Source organism: Salmo salar, chromosome 16 (genome assembly GCF_965601325.2).
Source record: "Salmo salar chromosome 16, fSalSal1, whole genome shotgun sequence".
In the NCBI taxonomy this organism is placed as follows: Eukaryota; Metazoa; Chordata; class Actinopteri; order Salmoniformes; family Salmonidae; genus Salmo; species Salmo salar.
The window spans coordinates 27,896,491-27,917,590 of NC_138306.1; the positions used below are offsets into that span (position 1 = coordinate 27,896,491).

Sequence of the window (21,100 nt, forward strand, 5' to 3'; positions counted from 1 at the left end):
CCTTATTTCCCCAAGGATGAATTCTTGCAATATCACTTGGAGATGTTGTGAGAATCTGGCCTTGTCTTTCGGATCATGTACCTCAAGTTTGAGAAAGCTGGACCTGAGTCACAATGGCCTGACTGATTCAGGGGTGGAACTGCTCTGTCTTGGACTGGGCAATCCACTCTGTAAATTGGAAACACTGAAGTGAGTATTATGACTATTACATGATATTATTGTTATTTAGGTAACACATCTATATCCAATTTATTAATTCTGTCTCGTAAAACAAATTATTGTGTAACTTCTCAGCTATTTGTTGTGTGTCCTGAAAGAGTAAAACCCTTTGTACTTATCTGCAGGCTGTCAGGCTGTAAAGTCCAAGAGGAAGGCTGTGCTTCTCTGGCTTCAGCTCTGAGGTCAAACCCATCACACCTGAGAGAGCTGGATCTGAGTTCCAATAACCTAGGAGATTCAGGAGTGAAGCAGCTCTCTGCTGCGCTGGAGGTTCAACACTGTAAATTGGAGACACTGAGGTAAGTATTCTCTCCACTCAACAGGTTACGTTGTTAACTTTAGAGTAATATTTGATTAAATATACAGGACCAATGTTCTTTTTTCAGTCTGTTTGAGTGCAGCTTAACTGGGACATGTTGTGAAGCCCTGGCCTCAGCTCTGTGCTCAAGCTCTTCAAGTCTGAGAGAGTTGGATCTTAGTCGCAATGACCTGCACAGTATTGGGCTGGAGCTGCTCTCTGCTGGACTGAGAAGCACCAATTGTAACCTAGAAACGCTGAGGTGATAATTATGTTTAATCGTTTGTATTTCATAAATTGTAAACATTGTAAAAAAATCTCTTTTAAATAATTACAGAAGATGATATTTCACAAAGCAGAATGAATGACTCAGTCTAAGATTCTCTTTATTTTAAGCCTTTTCATTAATTATAATTGATTGATTTCTGTACATGACCCTTTCTGTTATTAAACACGATAAACTTGGTTGTGGTAGACATGTTGAGTAAAACAAATTATTGTGTAGCTTCTCAGCTCTTCGGTATGTATGCTGAAAGAGTGGAACTCTTTTCTACTTCTCTGCAGGCTGTCAAACTGTGAAATCGAAGAGAAAGGCTGTGCTTCTCTGGCTTCAGCTCTGAGGTCAAACCCCTCACACCTGAGGGAACTGGACTTGAGCTACAATCATAACCTGCAGGATGCAGGAGTGGCCAATCTTTCTGCTGCACTGGGGAATCCACTTTGTAATCTGGAGTCACTGAGGCAAGTGCTGATAAAGAATAGTGTTGTTAAATCTTGTTCCTGGAGACACCATCTGAGTTTCAGATAGTTGAGATACTGATGGTTGACACTCAAACTGTACAGACTCAGCTGAAACAGAAAAAACATATCCCTCTCTTATCTGAAGGCTTGAAACCTGTGGAGTCACAGAAGAAGGCTTTTCTTCACTAGCCTCTGCTCTGAAGTCCAACCCTTCACACCTGAGACAGCTGGACCTGAGCAGCAATAAAGCAGGAGATACAGGAGCAAAGCTTCTCTCTGCTGCACTGGAGCATCCAGGTTGTGAACTATTGAAATTGAGGTTAGTCTTTTTGTAACAATTTGTAACTAAACAGGAAAGGGGTTTAGATTTTTAGCTAAAGTTACTGTCACAGCTGGTATCAAGATGGAGTGAAGGCCTCTTCCCTTCCTTTGTGCAGGCTGTCATTCTGTCGTGTCCACGGGGACGGTTGCTGTTCCCTAGTTTCAGCTCTGAGGTCAAACCCCACACACCTGAGACAGCTGGACCTGAGTAACAATATCCTAGGAGACTCAGGAGTGAAGCTGCTCTCTGCTTTACTGGAGGACCCACACTGTGAAATCAAGACACTGAGGTACAGTTATACGACTTACAACAATACTTCATTCATATAATTCCTTATTATATTTGGAAAGAGTCAAACTGTGAAGTTCTGTGGCTCTAAGCTATGCGTTTAAAATTAGGATGAGGCTGCGTGACTGAAGTTAATTGCCCTGTTCTTCCTCATCCAGCACCACTGGAAGCATCTTCCTCAGAGCTAAAGAACCAAATTAGAGTCTATGCATGTGTTACGACCATTAAATCGCTATTTAGACTGCCTGTCTGTGTTGAGCTTAGGTTGTAATAGCCCACAGACAAAGAAGTTTGTTGTACAACATGTCGATCGTGTCTTTTGTGCAACATGTCGAAATTTATAGGCTATACCAGACAAAAATGCCTGACCAAAGAAAATGCCCCCGAAGGGGATGGCCACTGTTTTCGGGCTCCTAACCAACTGTGCTATTGTGTTATTTCGCATTGTTTCTAACTTATTTTGTACATAAGGTTGCTGCTACAATCTCTTATGACCCAAAATAGCTTCTGAAAAGCAGAACAGCAATTAATTACCTCGAACTGGACAAAGTGTTTTTCTTTAATGAGTCCACGCAAAGGATATACTGTTTCTCCGAGACCAGGCCCAAATCCCCGCCACTCATGTGAAAAAAAGACGGAGGTACAGGGGGCGGAGATTGGGGTGCCTTATGGGAATTCATCAGCGAGTGGGTAACCCGTCTCTACCATCCGTTCTATTGGCCAACGTGCAATCACTGGAAAATGACCTGGATCAGCTCCTTTCAAGACTATCCTACCAACGGGACATTAAACTGTAACATCTTGTGTTTCACCGAGTCGTGGCTGAATGACGACACAGATAATATGCAGTTGGCTGGGTTTTCCATGCATCCTCAAGACAGAACGTAGATGTTCTGTGTTTATTTGTCAATAACTGCTGGTGCTCAATGTCTAATATTAAGGAAGTGTGGTGGATATTATAATTTAAGGATTTGCTGGAGTCCAAGTCAAACTAAGATTCTATATTTTTCTGAGCTCAGGAGAATAACATAGTTACACTGTGCAGTGCAGTGCAGACATTCTGAATTCCGAAACATTGGGTGATAAGCACAAATCTCTACAGTTCCCTGTTCTTTTGAGGAATTTCAGTTCTCCTTTTATCTATACAAGGACATAGGAGCAAGCTGGTTTGCAACCCAGTTATACTCAGAAAAACAGGAGATTATAATAGTACAGTTTCACAAGGTTAGTCACATACTCAGTTATGTGGACACATACAATTAAAATGTCCCATAACAGAAGTCTTGCGGTATTGCTCGCCTGAGAAAGAGTACCTCATGTTAAGTTGTAGACCACACTATCTACCAAGAGTTTTCATCTATTTTTCTTAGCCGTCTATTTACCACCACAAACCAATGCTGGAACTAGGACCGCACTCAACAAGCTGTATAAGGCCATAAGCAAACAAGAAAATGTTCATCCAGAAGTGGCACTCCTAGTGGCCGGGGACTTTAACCCCTGGTCGGGCTCCGTCCCATATGTGAGATCCAGAGAAAAATCCTATCGCCATTAGCATAACGATTTATTTTTTATTTTTTCAAATATAGGACTATGTTATATCGTTTTTATAGATGCACCTCTCCTGAATCGAACGACGTTGTCCGATTTCAAAAAGGCTTTACAGCAAAAGCAAAACATTAGATTATGTTAGAGGAGTATATCGTAAAAGTAGCCATTTTCCGACCAACCACATGCATCACAAATAACCAAAAAACAGCTAAATGCAGCACTAACCTTTGACAATCTTCATCAGATGACACCCCTAGGACATCATGTTACACAATACATGCATTCTGTTGTTCGATAAAGTTCATATTTATATATAAAAACAGCATTTTACATCGGCGCGTAACGTTGACTAACTATTTCCCCTCAAATGCATCCGGTGAAACAGCGCTACAATTTACTAAATTACTATTCGAAAACATTTTTAAAATGTAATATTGTCATTCTAAGATTTATAGATGAATATCTCTTGAAAGCACCTGTAATGCCAGATTTAAAAATAACTTTACTGGGTAATCACACTTTGCGATACTCAGAAAATAGGCTACCGTTACAGGTCAGCGCCATCTTGGAACAATCGCATATCAAATCTAGTCTTGTATACTATTGTCAATAATCCCTTACCTTTGATTATCTTCATCAGAAAGCACTTCTAGGAATCCCAGGTCCACAACAAATGTATTTTCGTTCGAAAAAGTTAATCCTTTATGTTCCAATAGCTTGTTCTTGTTAGCGCGTTCTGAAGGCTGCACCAAAAGTTCTGTCGTGCGCGGGACTCCACTTTTGAAAAAATGCATTTTTTTTTATTTAGGTTCGTTCAAACATGTCAAACGTTGTATAACGTAAATCTTTAGGGCCTTTTTCAACCAGAGCTCCAATAAGATTCAAGGGGGACGATTGCATTGTGTTTCAAAACGTTTCGAAAGGGGAGGGTAGCCAGGGGCGCCGGCGTCAAAATGGTGATGGCCCTCTCCGTGTGACCACGTTCCACTGCGTCTCATTCATTCAGTTTTCACAGTAGAAGGCTCAAATCACTTTGTAAAGACTGGGGACATCTAGTGGAAGCAATAGGAAATGCTCAATGAACCATTGCTCACTGTGTGATTTACAGGCAAACTGATGAAGTTGAGTCCGCAATTCAGAATTCCACTTCCTGTTACGATCGGTCTCGGGGTTTTGACTGCCATATGAGTTCTGTTATACTCACAGACACCATTCAAACAGTTTTAGAAACTTTAGGGTGTTTTCTATCCACAAGTATTAATTATATGCATATCCTAGCTTCTGAGTTTGAGTAGGAGGCCGTTTAAAATGGGCGCTTTTTTTTTTCAAAAATCGCTGTAGCGCCCCCTATCCTAGGCGAACGACAAGAGGTTAATGCACGCAAACTTAAATCCTTTTTACCTCATTTCTACCAGCATGTCACATGTGCAACCAGAGGGGAAAAAACTCTAGACCACCTTTACACCACACACAGAGACGCATACAAAACTCTCCCCCTCGCCCTCCATTTGGCAAATCTGACCATAATTCTATCCTCCTGATTCCAGCTTACAAGCAAAAACTAAAGCGGGAAGTACCAGTGACACGCTCAATACGGAATTGGTCAGATGAAGCGGATGCTTCACTACAGGACTGTTTTGCTAGCACAGACTGGAATATGTTCCAGGATTCATCCAATGGCATTGAGGAGAATACCACCTCAGTCACCGGCTTCATCCATAACTGCATCGACGACGTCATCCCCACAGTGAACGTACGTACGTATCCCAACCTTGGATTACAGGCAACATCCATACCGAGCTAAATGCTAGAGCTGCTCCTTTCAAGGAGAGGGACACTAATCCGGACGCTTATAAGAAATCCCGCTATGCCCTCAGACGAACCATCAAACAGGTAAACTGTCATTATAGGACTAAGATTGACTCCTACTACACCGGATCTGACGCTCGTCAGATGTGGCAGGGCTTGCAAACTATTACAGACTACAGGCGAAAACCCATCCGCGAGCTGCCCAGTGATGTGAGCCTAACAGACGGACTAAATGCCTTTTATTGTTGCTTCGAGGCAAGCAACACTGAAGCATGCATGAGAGCACCCGCTGTTCCGGACGACTGTGTGATTAAGCTCTCCGTAGCCGATGTGAGCAAGACCTTTAAACAGGTCAACGTTCACAAGGCTGCAGGGCCAGACAGATTATCAAGACGTGTACTCAGAGCATGCGCAGACCAACTGACAAGTGTCTTCACTGACATTTTCTGTAATACCTACAGTTGAAGTCAGAAGTTTACATTCAACTTAGCCAAATACATTTAAACTCAGTTTTTCATAATTCCTGACATTTAATCTGAGTAAAAATTCCCAGTCTTAGGTCAGTTAGTCTCACCACTTTATTTTAAGAATGTGAAATGTCAGAATAATAGTAGAGAGAATGATTTATTTCAGCTTTTATTTCTTTTATCACATTCCCAGTGGGTCTGAAGTTTACATACACTCAATTAGTATTTGGTCGCATTTCCTTTAAATTGTTTAACTTGGGTCAAACATTTTGGGGAGCCTTCCACAAGTTTCCCACAATAAGTTGGGTGAATTTTGGCCCATTCCTCCTGACAGAGCTTGTGTAACTGAGTCAGGTTTGTAGGCCTCCTTGCTCGTACACGCTTTTTCAGTTCTGCATAAATGTTCTATAGGATTGAGGTCAGGGCTTTGTGATGGCCACTCCAATACCTTGACTTTGTTGTCCTTAAGCCATTTTGCCACAACTTTGGAAGTATGCTTGGGTTTATTGTCCATTTGGAAGACCCATTTGCGACCAAGCTTTAACTTACTGACTGATGTCTTGATGTTGCTCTATTTTGTGAAGTGCACCAGTCCCTCCTGCAGCAAAGCACCCCCACAACATGATGCTGCCACCCCCGTGCTTTCACGGTTGGGATGTTGTTCTTCGGCTTGCAAGCCTCCCCCTTTTCCCTCCAAACATAACGATGGTCATTTTGGCCAACAGTTCTATTTTTGTTTCATCAGACCAGAGGACATTTCTCCAAAAAGTATGATCTTTGTCCCCATGTCCAGTTGCAAACCGTAGTCTGGCTTTTTTATGGCGGTTTTGGAGCAGTGGCTACTTCCTTGCTGAGCGGCCTTTCAGGTTATGTCAATATAGGACTCGTTTTACTGTGGATATAGATACTTTTGTTCCTGTTTCCTCCAGCATCTTCACAAGGTCCTTTGCTGTTGTTCTGGGATTGATTTGCACTTTTTGCACCAAAGTACGTCTCTACATCCTGAGTGGTATGATGGCTGCGTGGTCCCATGGTGTTTATACTTCCGTACTATTGTTTGTACAGATGAATGTGGTACCTTCAGGCATTTGGAAATTGCTCCCAAGGATGAACCAGACTTGTGGAGGTCTGCAATTTGTTTTCTGAGGTCTTGGCTGATTTCTTTAGATTTTCCCATGATATCAAGCAAAAAGACACTGAGTTTGAAGGTAGGCCTTGAACTACATCCACAGGTACACCTCCAATTGACTCAAATGATATCAATTAGCCTATCAGAACCTTCTAAAGCCATGACATCTTTTTCTGGAGTTTTCCAAGCTGTTTAAAGGCACAGTCAACTTAGTGTATGTAAACTTCTGACCCACTGGAATTGTGATACAGTGAATTATAAGTCAAATAATCTGTCTGTAAACAACTGTTGTAAAAATTACTTGGTCATGAACAAAGTCGATGTCTTATCCCACTTGTCAAAACTATAGTTTGTTAACAAAAAATTTGTGGAGTGGTTGAAAAACTGTTTTAATGACTCCAACCTAAGTATATGCAAACTTCCGACTTCAACTGTACATGTTTCAAGCAGACCACCATAGTCCCTGTGCCCAAGAAAGCGAAGGTAGCCTGCTTAAATGACTACCGCCCCGTAGCACTCACGTGGGTAGCCATGAAGTGCTTTCAAAGGCTGGTCATGACTCACATCAACACCATCATCCCCTCAGGCGTGCATCCTTAGTACACTCCTGTACTCCCTGTTCACCCACGACTGCGTGGTCAAGCACGACTCCATCACCATCATTAAGTTCGCTGACAACACAACAGTGGTAGACCTGATCACCGACAATGATGAGACAGCCTATAGGGAGGAGGACAGAGACAGGACAACAATGGAGCTGATCGTGGACTACAGGAAAAGGACTGCCGAACACGTCCCCATTCACAGCGATGGGGCTGTAGTGGAGCGGGTCAAGAGTTTCAAGTTCCTTGGTGTCCACAACTCGCCTTTTCCCCCTCAGGAGACTGAAAAGATTTGGCATGGGTCCCCAGATCCTCAAAATGTTCTACAGCTGCACCATCGAGTATTCTCACCGCCTGGTATGGCAACTGCTCGGTGTCTGACCGTAAGGCGCTACAGAGGGCATTGCATATGGCCCAGTACATCACTGGGGCCAAGCTTCCTGCCATGCAGGACCTGTATACTAGGTGGTGTGAGAGGAAGGCCCAAAAAATGGTCAAAGACTCCAGTCACCCAAGTCATGGACTGTTCCCTCTGCTACCGCACGACAACCGGCACCAGAGCGACAAGTCTTTGTCCAAAAGGCCCTTAACAGCTTCTACCCCCAAGACATAAGACCGCTGAACAATTAATCAAATGGCCACACAGACTATTTACATTGATACCCCCCCCCCCCCCCCCCTTTGTTTTAACTCTGCTGCTACTCGCTGTTTATTATCAATGCATAATCACTTTACCTTTACCTACGTGTTCAAATTACCTTGACTAACCTGTACCCCCGCACATTGACTTGGTACCGGTACTCCCTGTATATACCCTCGCTATTGTTATTTTATTGTGTTCATTTTTATTTTTACTTTCGTTTATTGAGTAAATATTTTCTTAATTATATTTCTTGAACTGCATTCTTGGTTAAGGGCTTGTAAGTAAGCATTTCACGGTAATACCTGTTGTATTCGGCAAATGTGACATACTATTTTATTTTATTTGAATCTGTGTATAGAAAATCCGGCACATGCACAGAAACCTTTTTTCCTATCGGGAAGAGCATTCCAGAGAATTCAGCAATGCAGCCACTCCTTTGACGTTATAACATTATATTTCTTTCTGCAGGCTTACAGACTGTTACATTTCAGAGGAAGCATTTGTTTCTCTGGCTTCAGCCCTGAAATCAAACCCCTCACACCTGAGAGAGCTGGACCTGACCAGGACGTATGGAGGAGACTCAGGAGTGAAGCTGCTCTGTGCTGGACTGAAGGATCCATGCTGTAAACTGGAGAAACTGAGGTGAGTTTTATAATCGGCAGTGTTTAACTAATTACTGTGGTTAAGAGAGAATTCTGTTTCTCATTATCTGTTGACATTTTTACCAGCCTGTTTTGTTGTAAACTGAGTTGGGAATGCTGTGAGGCAATGGCAGCAGCTCTCAGCTCAACCTCAAGTCTGAGAGAGCTGGACCTGAATCACAATTATCTGGGGAATTCAGGAGTGATGATGCTCTCTGCAGGATTAGGCAATCCTCACTGTAAACTGATGATTCTGAGGTATTGGATTTAATTGAACCATTTTTATTGATTTTAAAGTCACCAATTATTTGTCTTATTTTAGATTTTCTCAACCTTTGAATTGAATTTCAGAAATGGCTAAGTGAATTACTTTCATCCTCTGCAGGCTCTGTAATTGTGGTATGAAAGAAGAAGGCTGTGCTTCTCTGGCCACAGCGCTGAGGTTAAATCCCTCTCACCTGAAAGCTCTTGACCTGAGTTCCAATTCTCCAGGAGACCCAGGAATGAATCTGCTCTTTGCTGTGCTAGTGGATCCCTGTTGTAAACTGGAGATTTTGACGTGATTAATCATGACAAACCTTTGTGACATTACAATCACTGCAATTTGCTTATTCCATGTTGTGGGTTTGATTTATTTAACGCTATGGTTATAGATGTATTATACAAACTAGAAAGTCATTCCTATCATATTACAGTTGTCATCCTAAGTTTCAGTGTTTTTTGTTTTCCCTCCAGTCTGCATAACTGTAACCTCACCGAGAATTGCTGTGCAGCACTGGCCACTGCTCTCAGCTCAAACTCCTGTAGTCTGAAAAACCTGAACCTGAGTGACAATAACCTATATGATTCAGGAGTACAGCTACTCTCAGCTGGACTGAAGAAAACACAGTGTAAACTGGAGACACTGAAGTAGGTTTACATGGCTTAGCCTTAGCCAATGCAGATTTGGGCTTTATACTGAAAAGTTTTATACAATCATTTTTGATCTGACATGGAATAACTGGATTCTCTTCCTGTAGGGTAGCAAACTGTAAGTTCAAAGAGGATGGCTGTGTTGCTCTGGCCTCAGCTCTAAGCTCCAACCCCTTCCACCTGACAGAGCTCGATCTGAACCAGAACAGGTATGGGCGTGGAAAAGCCTTGCTCAAAGCACTGCAGAAGGATCCACACTGTAAACTAGAGAAAGTGGGGTGAGTGGTATAGTTGTGGTATAGTGTCAAGAGTATCACAAATGTCATTCAATATGTGTTTGTGTTTGTTAATATTGCAAGTCATTGAGTTTCATTGATAATGCAAGGTGACTGAAAACAAATATACCTTAATAGTGGCACAGTAAAATGATAAAGAGCTTGTGTTGCACTCTTTATTACACCGTATGTTTCTTTCCGATGATCCTGTATTTAGCTCTCCTGTATACATACGACTCATTATTGTTCTGCAAAATCCTTTCTTTTTTTAGATTGGTCCCAATGTGAAAGAGCCATCTTCGTACAGGACATAGTAATCAGCCGCATTCTGAAGAGACAGTCAAGAAGTGACGTGGACACAGTGCTCAACCGTTCTTGAAACCACTGAACTGAAAACATGCTGTGTGTAGACCAAATAGACCAAACAGATGCAGCGTAGCATTAAAAACAAGTGAGATTAATACACTTTTTGATTATGCTTTATCATTTTGAAGACGCTCAACACCTACTTTACAAATATAATGCATTTGTATGCAGTACAGTACTGATCTTTGAAAAATATATAGGCGTATGTATTTTCCTGGATATATGTGTACATATTTACAAGGTTTTATACACATTGTATAAGGGGATTGATTGTCAATGTTCTATTTAATGTCATAGGAATAAAATACAATGTTAGAATGGTACATCATTGTGCATATTCTTAGACATCCTCATCAAATGAATATCTTAAGATAGTTTGACGTACATGCGCGCGCACACACACACACACACACAGGTCTGCTGGTTTAAAGGCTTTATTCTCCTGTTTCCATTAGGGGCCTCATTAGTGTCCTCATCCGGGCCCTGTGAAAAAGAGACTGTTTGTATAGTAAGTCCAGTGCAGCTAGATATGTGACCATGTCAATATGTATTTGATTGTGTGAGTGTGTATTCGGCCAGGTGCATATGTGCGTCCATGCGTATGTGCTAGTGTTTGTATATGTGTATATGCTGCTGTGTGTGTGTGTGTGCGTGTGCTGACATTTGCGTGCATTTGATCTTGCCTGTGCTAGATGGTTGTAGGTCTGAGTGTGGGGGGCCGCTGTACCGTCGTAGACCTCTCCAGAACAGGAAGAGAGTCTAGACAGAGGCCAGCAGACACTACTGTGAACATGATAGAGCTGCCCTTGACTATGTACACACCCGCACGCTGAGGGAGACGACGGAGGGAGAAAAAGAAAGGAGGGGGTTATACACAGAGATAGAGACACACGCACATACACAGACAGTACAACACACCTGTTGGTCTGTGTAGAGTGCTGTAGCCTGTGTAGGAATGAGGCTGTAGGCCAGCAGAGCACAGCACCCCAGCAGTAGGCTGAATATGTTCAGGCCTATCAGTGTGGTCAGCTGTTCAACACGTTAACAGAACAGTGAGCATAACTACTTAACTTAAAATAACAAATGGTGAAACACTTCACAATCACAGAAGCAATGAATTTAGCGACTCACTACTAACTGTGGCGAACAACACAAAAGATTCACTAGGGTGAGACTTCAAAATTAGGATAATAAATTCTAAAATATATCATACATTTTTTGATTAATCAGATCGCTCATTGAATAAAGCACTTGTGATATATGCCTAGTTAAATAAAGGTTATATAAAAAATAAATACAACTATATATACTCACATTGAGTTTGTTGGGTTTCTTCTGAACTTCCATTGCCAGCCCTCCAGTGGCCAGATACTGTAACAACACAATAACCAGCCTAGTGACATCATCTATACCAGGGTCGTGTTCAGTGGGCACATCATGGGAAAAACATTTTGAAACAGGTAGTGACAACATAGACAGTGTCAACCGGGGATGCCTAGGCATTACCTCAGTGGGCTAACACAGTCTTGCATAAGATAGTGAAAAGTGAGGTCTCACAAACAGGCCGGACCAGACTGTTGTAGTCAAGGAGACGGAACATTTGAAGCTCACGCAGGCGTAGGTTACTGTGGTTAGGATGGAAGCCAGAGTTTATTGGCAGGATGCATACCCTGGCGTGGTAGATCCCTCCACCAATTCATGGCTCGCTATTGAACAAGATAATACACAACACCTTTCTTCCAGCACTTCTCTTTTCATCAACTAAATCCCCTACAGGTATTACTGCCAACAACTTCATGCAAAAAAAAATCATAAAATTTTTTTATCAAATAAGGAAAACATTCGGTCTTCCGGAGACCTCTGTCTGTACTCCTATTTGCCATAACCATGCCCCCCCCCCCCCCCCCCCCCACTAACTGACAATACTTTTCTATAAACTCCCAACACCAACTTATTCAATACAAAGTGATTCACAGACTACACTATTTCACTATTACAAATTACACTCGTTTTACCCCTCGGTCTCTCTGATATGTTACTCAAAAGTATACAGCTGCAGTGGCGATTTTAACATGTAAATCTTTGTGGGTCCAACATTTTTTTTTTACAAACTATGGCGTAAGAGGACAACAAGCGGATAAGAGGCAATCCGTAATTTAAAGAAATTGAACCCTGTGGCACCCCCATAGAGAATGCCAGTCCGGACCTCTGGCAGTCTCTATGGGGGTGCCACAGGGTTCAATTCTCGGGTCGACTCTCTTCTCTGTATACATCAATGATGTCGCTCCCGCTGCTGGTGATTCTCTGATCCACCTCTACGCAGACGACACCATTCTGTATACTTTTGGACCTTTGGCAGTTTCAATGCAATAATTTCAATATTTCAAACATACGACTATTTTACACCATTTGAAAGATAAGACTCTCGTTAATCTAACCACATTGTCCGATTTCAAAAAGGCTTTACAGCGAAAGCAAAACATTAGATTATGTTAGGAGAGTACATAGACACAAATAACCACACAGCCATTTTCCAAGCAAGCATATATGTCACAAAAACCCAAAACACAGCTAAATGCAGCACTAACCTTTGATGATCTTCATCAGATGACACTCCTAGGACATTATGTTATACAATACATGTATGTTTTTTTCAATCAAGTTCATATTTATATCCAAAAACAGCTTTTTACATTGGCGTGTGATGTTCAGAACATGCATTCCCAGCAAAAACTTCCGGTGAATTTACAAAATTACTCATGATAAACATTGACAAAATACATAACAATTATTTTAAGAATTATAGATACATAACTCCTTTATGCAATTGCTATGTCAGATTTTAAAATAGCTTTTCGGCGAAAGCACATTTTGCAATATTCTGAGTACATAGCTCAGCCATCATGGCTAGCTAATTTGACACCCGCCAAGTTCGGGGCACACTAAACTCAGAATTAGTATTAGAAACATTTTATTACCTTTGCTGTTCTTCGTCAGAATGCACTCCCAGGACTGCTACTTCGACAAGAAATGTTGTTTTTGTTCCAAATAATCCGTAGTTATGTCAAAATACCTCAGTTTTGTTTGTGCGTTCAGGTCACTATCCAAAGGGTAACGCGCAAGCGCATATCAAGACAAAAAAAATCTAAATGTTCCATTACCGTACTTAGAAGCATGTGAAACGCTGTTTAAAATCAATTTTTATGGTATTTTTCTCGTAAAATAGCGATAATATTCCAACCGGACAATAGTGTATTCATTCAAAAAGGAAAATAAAAAATGGCGTGGTCTCGTGAATGCGCATTTCCAATCTCTTAGTCACCAGGCAGACCACTGACAAACTGAGTTGATATACTCTGCCCAGAGACAGGAGATGCCTCAATCTGGTTTCAGAAGGCTTTAGAGAGTCAATGGAAGCCTTTGAAAGTGTCACGTAACCCCACAGATCCTGTAGTTTTGATAGAAAAGCAAAAGGAGAACTACAAATTGTCACACAGGCCACTTCCTGCTTGGAATTTTCTCAGGTTTTTGCCTGCCATATGAGTTCTGTTATACTCACAGACACCATTCAAACAGTTTTAGAAACTTCGGAGTGTTTTCTATCCGAATCTACTAATAATATGCATATTCTCGTTTCTGGGCAAGAGTAGTAACCAGTTTAAATCGGGTACCTTTTTTATCCGGCCGTGAAAATACTGCCCCCTAGCCCAGACAGGTTAAGACATTGAGAATTAATGTATGCTTTTGTACAGTCTGATGTGACCATTGTATCTGTGTTGGACAGTAACTTAAAGGTTCATGCGAACTGGAAGTGTGACTTCTTTCCCAAATGATTTCGTAAAGTTTTAGGCATTTCGTCATCAGTTTTTCCATACCAAGAATAGATGAGGCTTGATGGCAACAAAACCACACACAACTGCAATGCAACTAATCAATCACAATGACTATCTGCAGACTAATGTGTCCCTAAAGGCACCCTATATAATGTTCTACTTTGACCGAAGCCCAGTGGGCCATGGTTAAAATGAGTGCAATATCTATTGGGAATAGGGTGCCATTTGGGATGCATCCCGCCTGTCACTGAAGTCCCCTGATGGCTGCATACCGATGGTCCATCTCTCTACTCATGGATTGGTGTAAGCATTGCATTGGTGTAAAGAATCACAATGTATTTCAAGCACTGTAGTTGGTCAGTAAAACATCCAAAGAATGCAGGTAAACAACACCCCCCTCAGGAAAAAAAATATTATATTGAGAACTGTCTGGAATCTGTTGTTTCCCTGTTCGCTACTCAAACATATTTTACTTAGTCATAGACTAAATTAACTACACAGAACCATCGTGGAAAAATGAAAGACCTGTCTCAATAATAATATGTGTCCCAGTGCTCAAACGTCAACATGCCTAGCTCCTCCCACTGGAGCGTTGTTTACATATCACATTTTGCAATAACAGGCACTCATAACATCTTGATCCAGTCGCGAGTTGTCTTATCACATTGGCTGCGCTTGAGAAAAAATACATTTAAAAAGGTTAATCTAAAAATGTACTGGTTATAGCATTGGCCATATGTAGGTCAATCTTGTTGACCCCTAAACTTACACTTAGTTTAAACTGAAGCTGTAAACATTTCTGTGAGTTTTGGAAACTTCCAGATTGGCAGTACATCATGGACCCAATGACATTTGGAAACAAACCAATCAAACGACAGAATCATTCACAGTCAATTTGGCTGGTCATGACTCACATCAACACCACTGTAAACCCTAGACCCACTCCAATTCGCATACCGCCCCAACAGATCCACAGATGACGCAATCTCAATTGCACTCCACACTGCCCTTTCCCACCTGGACAAAATAAACACCTATGTGAAAATGCTGCTCATTGACTACAGCTCAGCGTTCAACACTATAGTTCCCACAAAGCTCATCACTAAGCTAAGGACCCTGGGACTGAACACCTCCCTCTGCAACTGTGTCCTGGACAACCTGACGGGCCGCCCCCAGGTGGTAAGAGTAGGCGACAACACATCTGCCATGCTGATCCTCAACACAGGGGCCCCTCAGGGTGCGTGATTAGTCCCCTCCTGTACTCCCTGTTCACCCACGACTGCGTGGGCAAACACGACTACAACGCCATCATTAAGTATTCTGACGACACAACAGTGGTAGGCCTGATTACCGACAACGATGAGACAGACTATAAGGAGGTCAGAGACCTGGCAGTGTGGTGCCAGGACAACAACCTCTCCCTCAATGTGAGCAAGATTGATCGTGGACTATAGAAACAAAAGGGCCGAACAGGCCTCCATTATCGTCGACAGGGCTGAAGTGGAGCGGGTCGAGAGTTTCAAGTTCCTTGGTGTCCACATCACCAATGAACTATCATGGTCCAAACACACCAAAACAGCTGTAAAGAGGGCACAACAACACCTTTTCGCCCTCAGGAGACTGAAAAGATTTGGCATGGGTCCCCAGATCCTCAAAGAGTTCTACAGCTGCACCATTGAGAGCATCCTGACCGGTTGCACACCGCCTGGTATGGCAACTGCTCGGCATCTGACAAGCTGGCCACACAGCTCACGTCAAACTTTGTTATATTTGTGACGCTCAACGCCTGCAAGTCCTGCCTCTCAAACCTCCTCATTGGTTTTTAGAAGCATACACCCACGTGCCATCTCCTCATTAGTTTGTAGGAGCATATACCCACGTGGGTGATTGAAATATGAGGTCCACACTCCAGTCAGTTGTAGTAATGCGCCGTAAAGTTGGTTGCCAACCGCCATATAAAGTCTAAAGAAGAAAAAGAAGCCTGAAGGAAAGTGGAGAGATGATGAGAAACTAATTTGGTTTACCGTTTTATCTGTGGATAAATTGTTGGATTAGAGGACCTTGTGAATTTCAGGTAAAATAACAACCCAATGTTTATATCCCAGGACAAATTAGCTAGCAACAGCAAGCTAGCTATCTAGCTAAATTGCCATAAATGTTTAATGCTTTTTGACCTGTCCCCAAATTAATATAATTGGTTCAGAGTTTGCTTTGATATTTCAACCTGCGTTTCCTGATCACCTCTGGTGTGGGGAGACAAAAATCAAAATGCGCGCGATGGCGCACGCAGACGCACACGAGCGGACTGGTCAGCATGTGACCGTAGGGCGCTACAGATGGTAGTGTGTAAGGCCCAGTACATCATGGAGCCAAGCTTCCTGACATCCAGGACCTATATACTAGGCGATGTCAGAGGAAGGCCCCAAAAATGTTTAAAGACTCCATCACCCAAGTCATAGACTGTTCTCTCTGCTACCGCACGGCATTCAGTACCGGAGTGCCAAATCTAGGACCAAAAGGCTCCTTAACAGCTTCTACCCTCAAGCCATAAGATTGCTGAACAATTAATCAAATGGCCACATGGGCTATTTACATTGACCCCCCAGGCTTTGTTTTTACACTGCTGCTACTTGCTGTTAATTATCTATGCAAAGTGACTTTACAAATTACCTCGACTAACCTGTACCCAGGTACATTGACTCGGTACCGGTACCCCCTGTATATAGCCTCGTTATTGTTATGTAATTTTCTTGTGTTATTTAAAAAATGTTTTACTTTAGTTAATTTACTAAATACTCTATTTATTGAACTGCATTGTTGGTTAAGGGCTTGTACGTAAGCATATTGCTGTAAGGTCTACACCTCTTGTATTCGGAGCATGTGACGAATAACATTTTATTTTATTTTATTTTATTTGACAATGAGCTTACTGTTGGTAAATGGAATGAGTAGAAGGGAGAGTCGGTCAAGGACTGATTCGGACAAGGCGCTAAATTATATGACAAGCGATAGTTTATTCAGAGTGAAGATATTTGGTACAGCGTGCACGGACTCGTTCCAGTAGCTCTGAGGGAGCCAGCGGAAGAGAGCCCCTAAAACAGTTTGTTTACATGTTTTATACAACACAGAAAGTAGGTTGAGTCTTGAAGTCCTGGTCCTCTGGTTGGCTCAGGTCCAGGTGTTGTCACCGTCGATTGGCTCCATCTGTTCATGCGTCTTCCTGCGATCTTGCGCAATGTTCTGATGATGTTGAGTTTCTATCAAAGCTCTAAATCTGGGTGTGAGTGCCTTGGATAAGCTATGGCATATATGTGTGTGTGTGTGTTCCTGTTTTCACAGGGTCGAGCATGCCAGACACTGTTGCTGTTATCACGAGATGGGGCCCCCGTAGGCTTGTGGTTGGGCCAGTTCCTGTTATGTGCTGCAAGTGGAAACATCAGTTTGCTTGTGTAAGCTGCATTGAGACATAACTAGTTGGTTAGTGGAAAACATGTGTAATAGCTGCAATTCATGGTAATAACGTTTGTTAGCTTGGTGCATGTTAGAGGCACACTAAGTAGAAAATCTTACAAATTCTTACAAATCCCTCTCTTCACGTCTCCAAAGAGACGTGACATAAGCAGCTATAAGTAAAAACCCTCAGGCTCTTCCCAGTCTAAACTATTGTACCAGGTGGGCTCGTTATCACCCGGGAACTTAAAACCTTCACATTGAGGAGAGCCAACATTCATTTAATGCCCAGTATAAGGTAACTTTTCTGAGGCGTGACAGAAACAATGAAGCCCATGGCCAATATAAGGGAACTTTTTCTTAGGGAAAAAGTTTTAGATTCCCTCTCTTCACGTCTCAACCGAGACGTGACATAAAGTTAGACGTCTGAGTCCCCCACACCATGGTACGCAGATTCGTCCCCACTTCCCAGATCATCATAGTCCTCCCTCTCCCCTTCGGCTATCGCGTCGGGTTGCCTTCCCAGTTTCCTCAGCCAACAGGAGCCAGTTGTTAGAGGACCCGGAGATACCGGTAGCTATCTGGATGGTATCATCCACAGTTGGCGGGGAGGTAGCCAAACCGGACCCCATGCTCCATCCTTCCTAGGCGCTGCCTCAGGAGATGAAATGTTGTCCTTCACCGTGATTGCTGTGTTGGAGTGCATGGTTTGTCAGTGTAGTCAGTGGAGCGTTTGTGGATCCTGTGGTTGGTGGGTTGTTGCACCAGCCATGTGAGATTTCCTAAGGATACTCCAGTAATTATTATAAAAATAACAAACAGGGGAGCTGATATCCCCAGCCGCTCCCAGGGAGTAAGGTACCCCTTCCCTGGGCTAGACGCCTTAGGACGTGGAAAAGGGGGCTGTGGCCCCATTTCCCTCGTCTACTGGATCAGTGGTTGGGGTCGAATTAAGGGCGCTTAAGTCGGCCCTGGTTTCAGTCAAAGTTCTGGAAGGGGTTGGGGCTGGTGTGCAATGTGTCAGGTGGTGCCAAGGTGCGCCTGATTTACCTTTGACCTGGACTGAGTGTGAAGTAACCTCCTTCACTTCGTACGGTCCAGTCCACCTGGGATCCTGCCACTTTCTCTTGTGGACCTTGATCCTTACCCAGTCACCAACTTTTACCCTTGGTGGTTCCGGCTCTCCCGACAGCTCCCCCTCTTGGACACGGTGTATCTGTTTGGAGAGAGCTGCAGACAATTCCGTCAATTTCCTCACATAGTCTGTCATACCTATCTGGTGCACATCAAGAGGGGGCATATGACCTCCCTCTCTTGGTGGGCCTGGCATAACCCTTCCTTTTTAAACAAATGACTCTTGTTCTTCTCTACCTCCCCGTCTCTGGCTTCCTGCACTGCCTCTCTCAACCCACTCTCCATCGTGCTCAACTGGACCCTAGTCGTTGGCCCCCCTCCTAGATAACCTGCCTGCGTCCACTTCAACTTCAACCCCTCCCTAACCTTCTTTATCGACTTCCACTGTTCTTTTCCCCCTGACCTGTCCTGCATTTTCTGATCCAGAAAATCATTAAATTTCAGTTTAGGAGTATTAGGGATCGCCATATTTAATTAATTTCGGTGTGGATGTGATATCAGTATATATGTTAGACTATCTGACTACACTTAGCCCGTCACTGGAAGTTATTTCAGCGATGTATCCTTGGAGACAATTACTCTGCCTTAGCTCAGAGCTCCTCCCTCGTGCATTCAGAATTTATGTGGTGTTAATTGTTAGAGGCAGACGTTATGGAGCATGCAATTTACCCTCACTCTCATACATTTCCACAGTTATTCAACATATTACATCAATTTAACATTTTTACACATACATTTTATCAGTTACATCAGTTTAAACACTTCTTAACATGTATTTTGTCTATTCCTCATCGGTCACAGCCGAACTATATGGAATAATTTTTGTCCAAATTGAGTCTATTCCTCATCGGTCACAGCCGAACTATATGGAATAGTGCATCCTAAATACTGGCGTATCTAACCCCAGGACGTATCTAACGTCAACACAAAATACTGGCGTATCTAACCCCAGGACGTATCTAACGTCAACACAAAATACTGGCGTATCTAACCCCAGGACGTATCTAACGTCAACACAAAATACTGGCGTCTCTAACCCCAGGACGTATCTAACGTCAACACAAAATACTGGCGTCTCTAACCCCAGGACGTATCTAACGTCAACACATAATACTGGCGTCTCTAACCCCAGGACGTATCTAACGTCAACACATAATACTGGCGTCTCTAACCCCAGGACGTATCTAACGTCAACACAAAATTTTGACCCGATATCCTTACTTCACTATCACATTGTCATTTCATGCATAAATTTAAACAAGAATTCTTACCCATACTCGGTACCACTGATCAAAATTTAGATATATCTATTCGACAATATGCAAAGTTTGATTTAACAGGTTTTGCTTACCTTTGTTTTAAGCTGGCCAGGTGATCAGTTTCCCGAGTTGAGTAGAATGGTTGTCCTCCCCCGTAATTTCACCCGTCCTCCACGAACCGTCCTTGCCTCAATTCGCCCTCTCTCATCCACTCCAACCAGTCTGGTTCAATTGTTTAGTGAACCATCCTCTGCTACCAAGTTTCTGTTGGTAAATGGAATGAGTAGAAGGGAGAGTCGGTCAAGGACTGATTCGGACAAGGCGCTAAATTATATGACAAGCGATAGTTTATTCAGAGTGAAGATATTTGGTACAGCGTGCACGGACTCGTTCCAGTAGCTCTGAGGGAGCCAGCGGAAGAGAGCCCCTAAAACAGTTTGTTTACATGTTTTATACAACACAGAAAGTAGGTTGAGTCTTGAAGTCCTGGTCCTCTGGTTGGCTCAGGTCCAGGTGTTGTCACCGTCGATTGGCTCCATCTGTTCATGCGTCTTCCTGCGATCTTGCGCAATGTTCTGATGATGTTGAGTTTCTATCAAAGCTCTAAATCTGGGTGTGAGTGCCTTGGATAAGCTATGGCATATATGTGTGTGTGTGTGTTCCTGTTTTCACAGGGTCGAGCATGCCAGACACTGTTGCTGTTATCACGAGATGGGGCCCCCGTAGGCTTGTGGTTGGGCCAGTTCCTGTTATGTGCTGCAAGTGGAAACATCAGTTTGCTTGTGTAAGCTGCATTGAGACATAACTAGTTGGTTAGTGGAAAACATGTGTAATAGCTGCAATTCATGGTAATAACGTTTGTTAGCTTGGTGCATGTTAGAGGCACACTAAGTAGAAAATCTTACAAATTCTTACATTACTGACAGTAAGATCATGTCCAAAAGAGGGGGGAAGGCAAATCTTAGCATCATTTCAACGGCATACTCCAAAACTGGTTGGCTGACTTCAGCTTTTCAGCAGTCAGCCTTTATCTCGATTTACACACCCTGCATCTGAACTTCTGAACGGGGAGGGGCAACAGAAACAAATGACTGGAGAAAAAGAAACACTACTTAAGCAGCCATTTTGGATACAGTCACAGACGGTGTACTGTTTCATTGCATA

The 21,100-nt window shown here is 42.8% G+C and overlaps 1 protein-coding gene and 1 long non-coding RNA gene across 2 annotated transcripts in view; one reads left to right on the forward strand and one right to left on the reverse strand.

The window, feature by feature from the left end:
* LOC106597893 (uncharacterized) overlaps nt 1–21,100 on the forward strand; it is a 42,014-nt gene that overhangs the window by 4,419 nt on the left and 16,495 nt on the right. The window contains exons 6-16 of the mRNA XM_082963253.1: nt 16–189; nt 345–518; nt 606–779; nt 1,082–1,258; nt 1,404–1,577; nt 1,696–1,869; nt 8,535–8,708; nt 8,795–8,965; nt 9,093–9,266; nt 9,443–9,616; nt 9,727–9,897. Of these exons, the coding sequence (XP_082819379.1) occupies nt 16–189; nt 345–518; nt 606–779; nt 1,082–1,258; nt 1,404–1,577; nt 1,696–1,869; nt 8,535–8,708; nt 8,795–8,965; nt 9,093–9,266; nt 9,443–9,616; nt 9,727–9,897 (1,911 nt within the window). The remainder of the gene's footprint in view (nt 1–15; nt 190–344; nt 519–605; nt 780–1,081; nt 1,259–1,403; nt 1,578–1,695; nt 1,870–8,534; nt 8,709–8,794; nt 8,966–9,092; nt 9,267–9,442; nt 9,617–9,726; nt 9,898–21,100) is intronic.
* Nucleotides 17,084–20,924, reverse strand: LOC123727806 (uncharacterized). Its single transcript, XR_006759722.2, has 2 exons — nt 20,029–20,924; nt 17,084–18,773 (listed from the first exon to the last, which is right to left on the reverse strand). It is a non-coding gene; the product is annotated as an uncharacterized LOC123727806 (long non-coding RNA).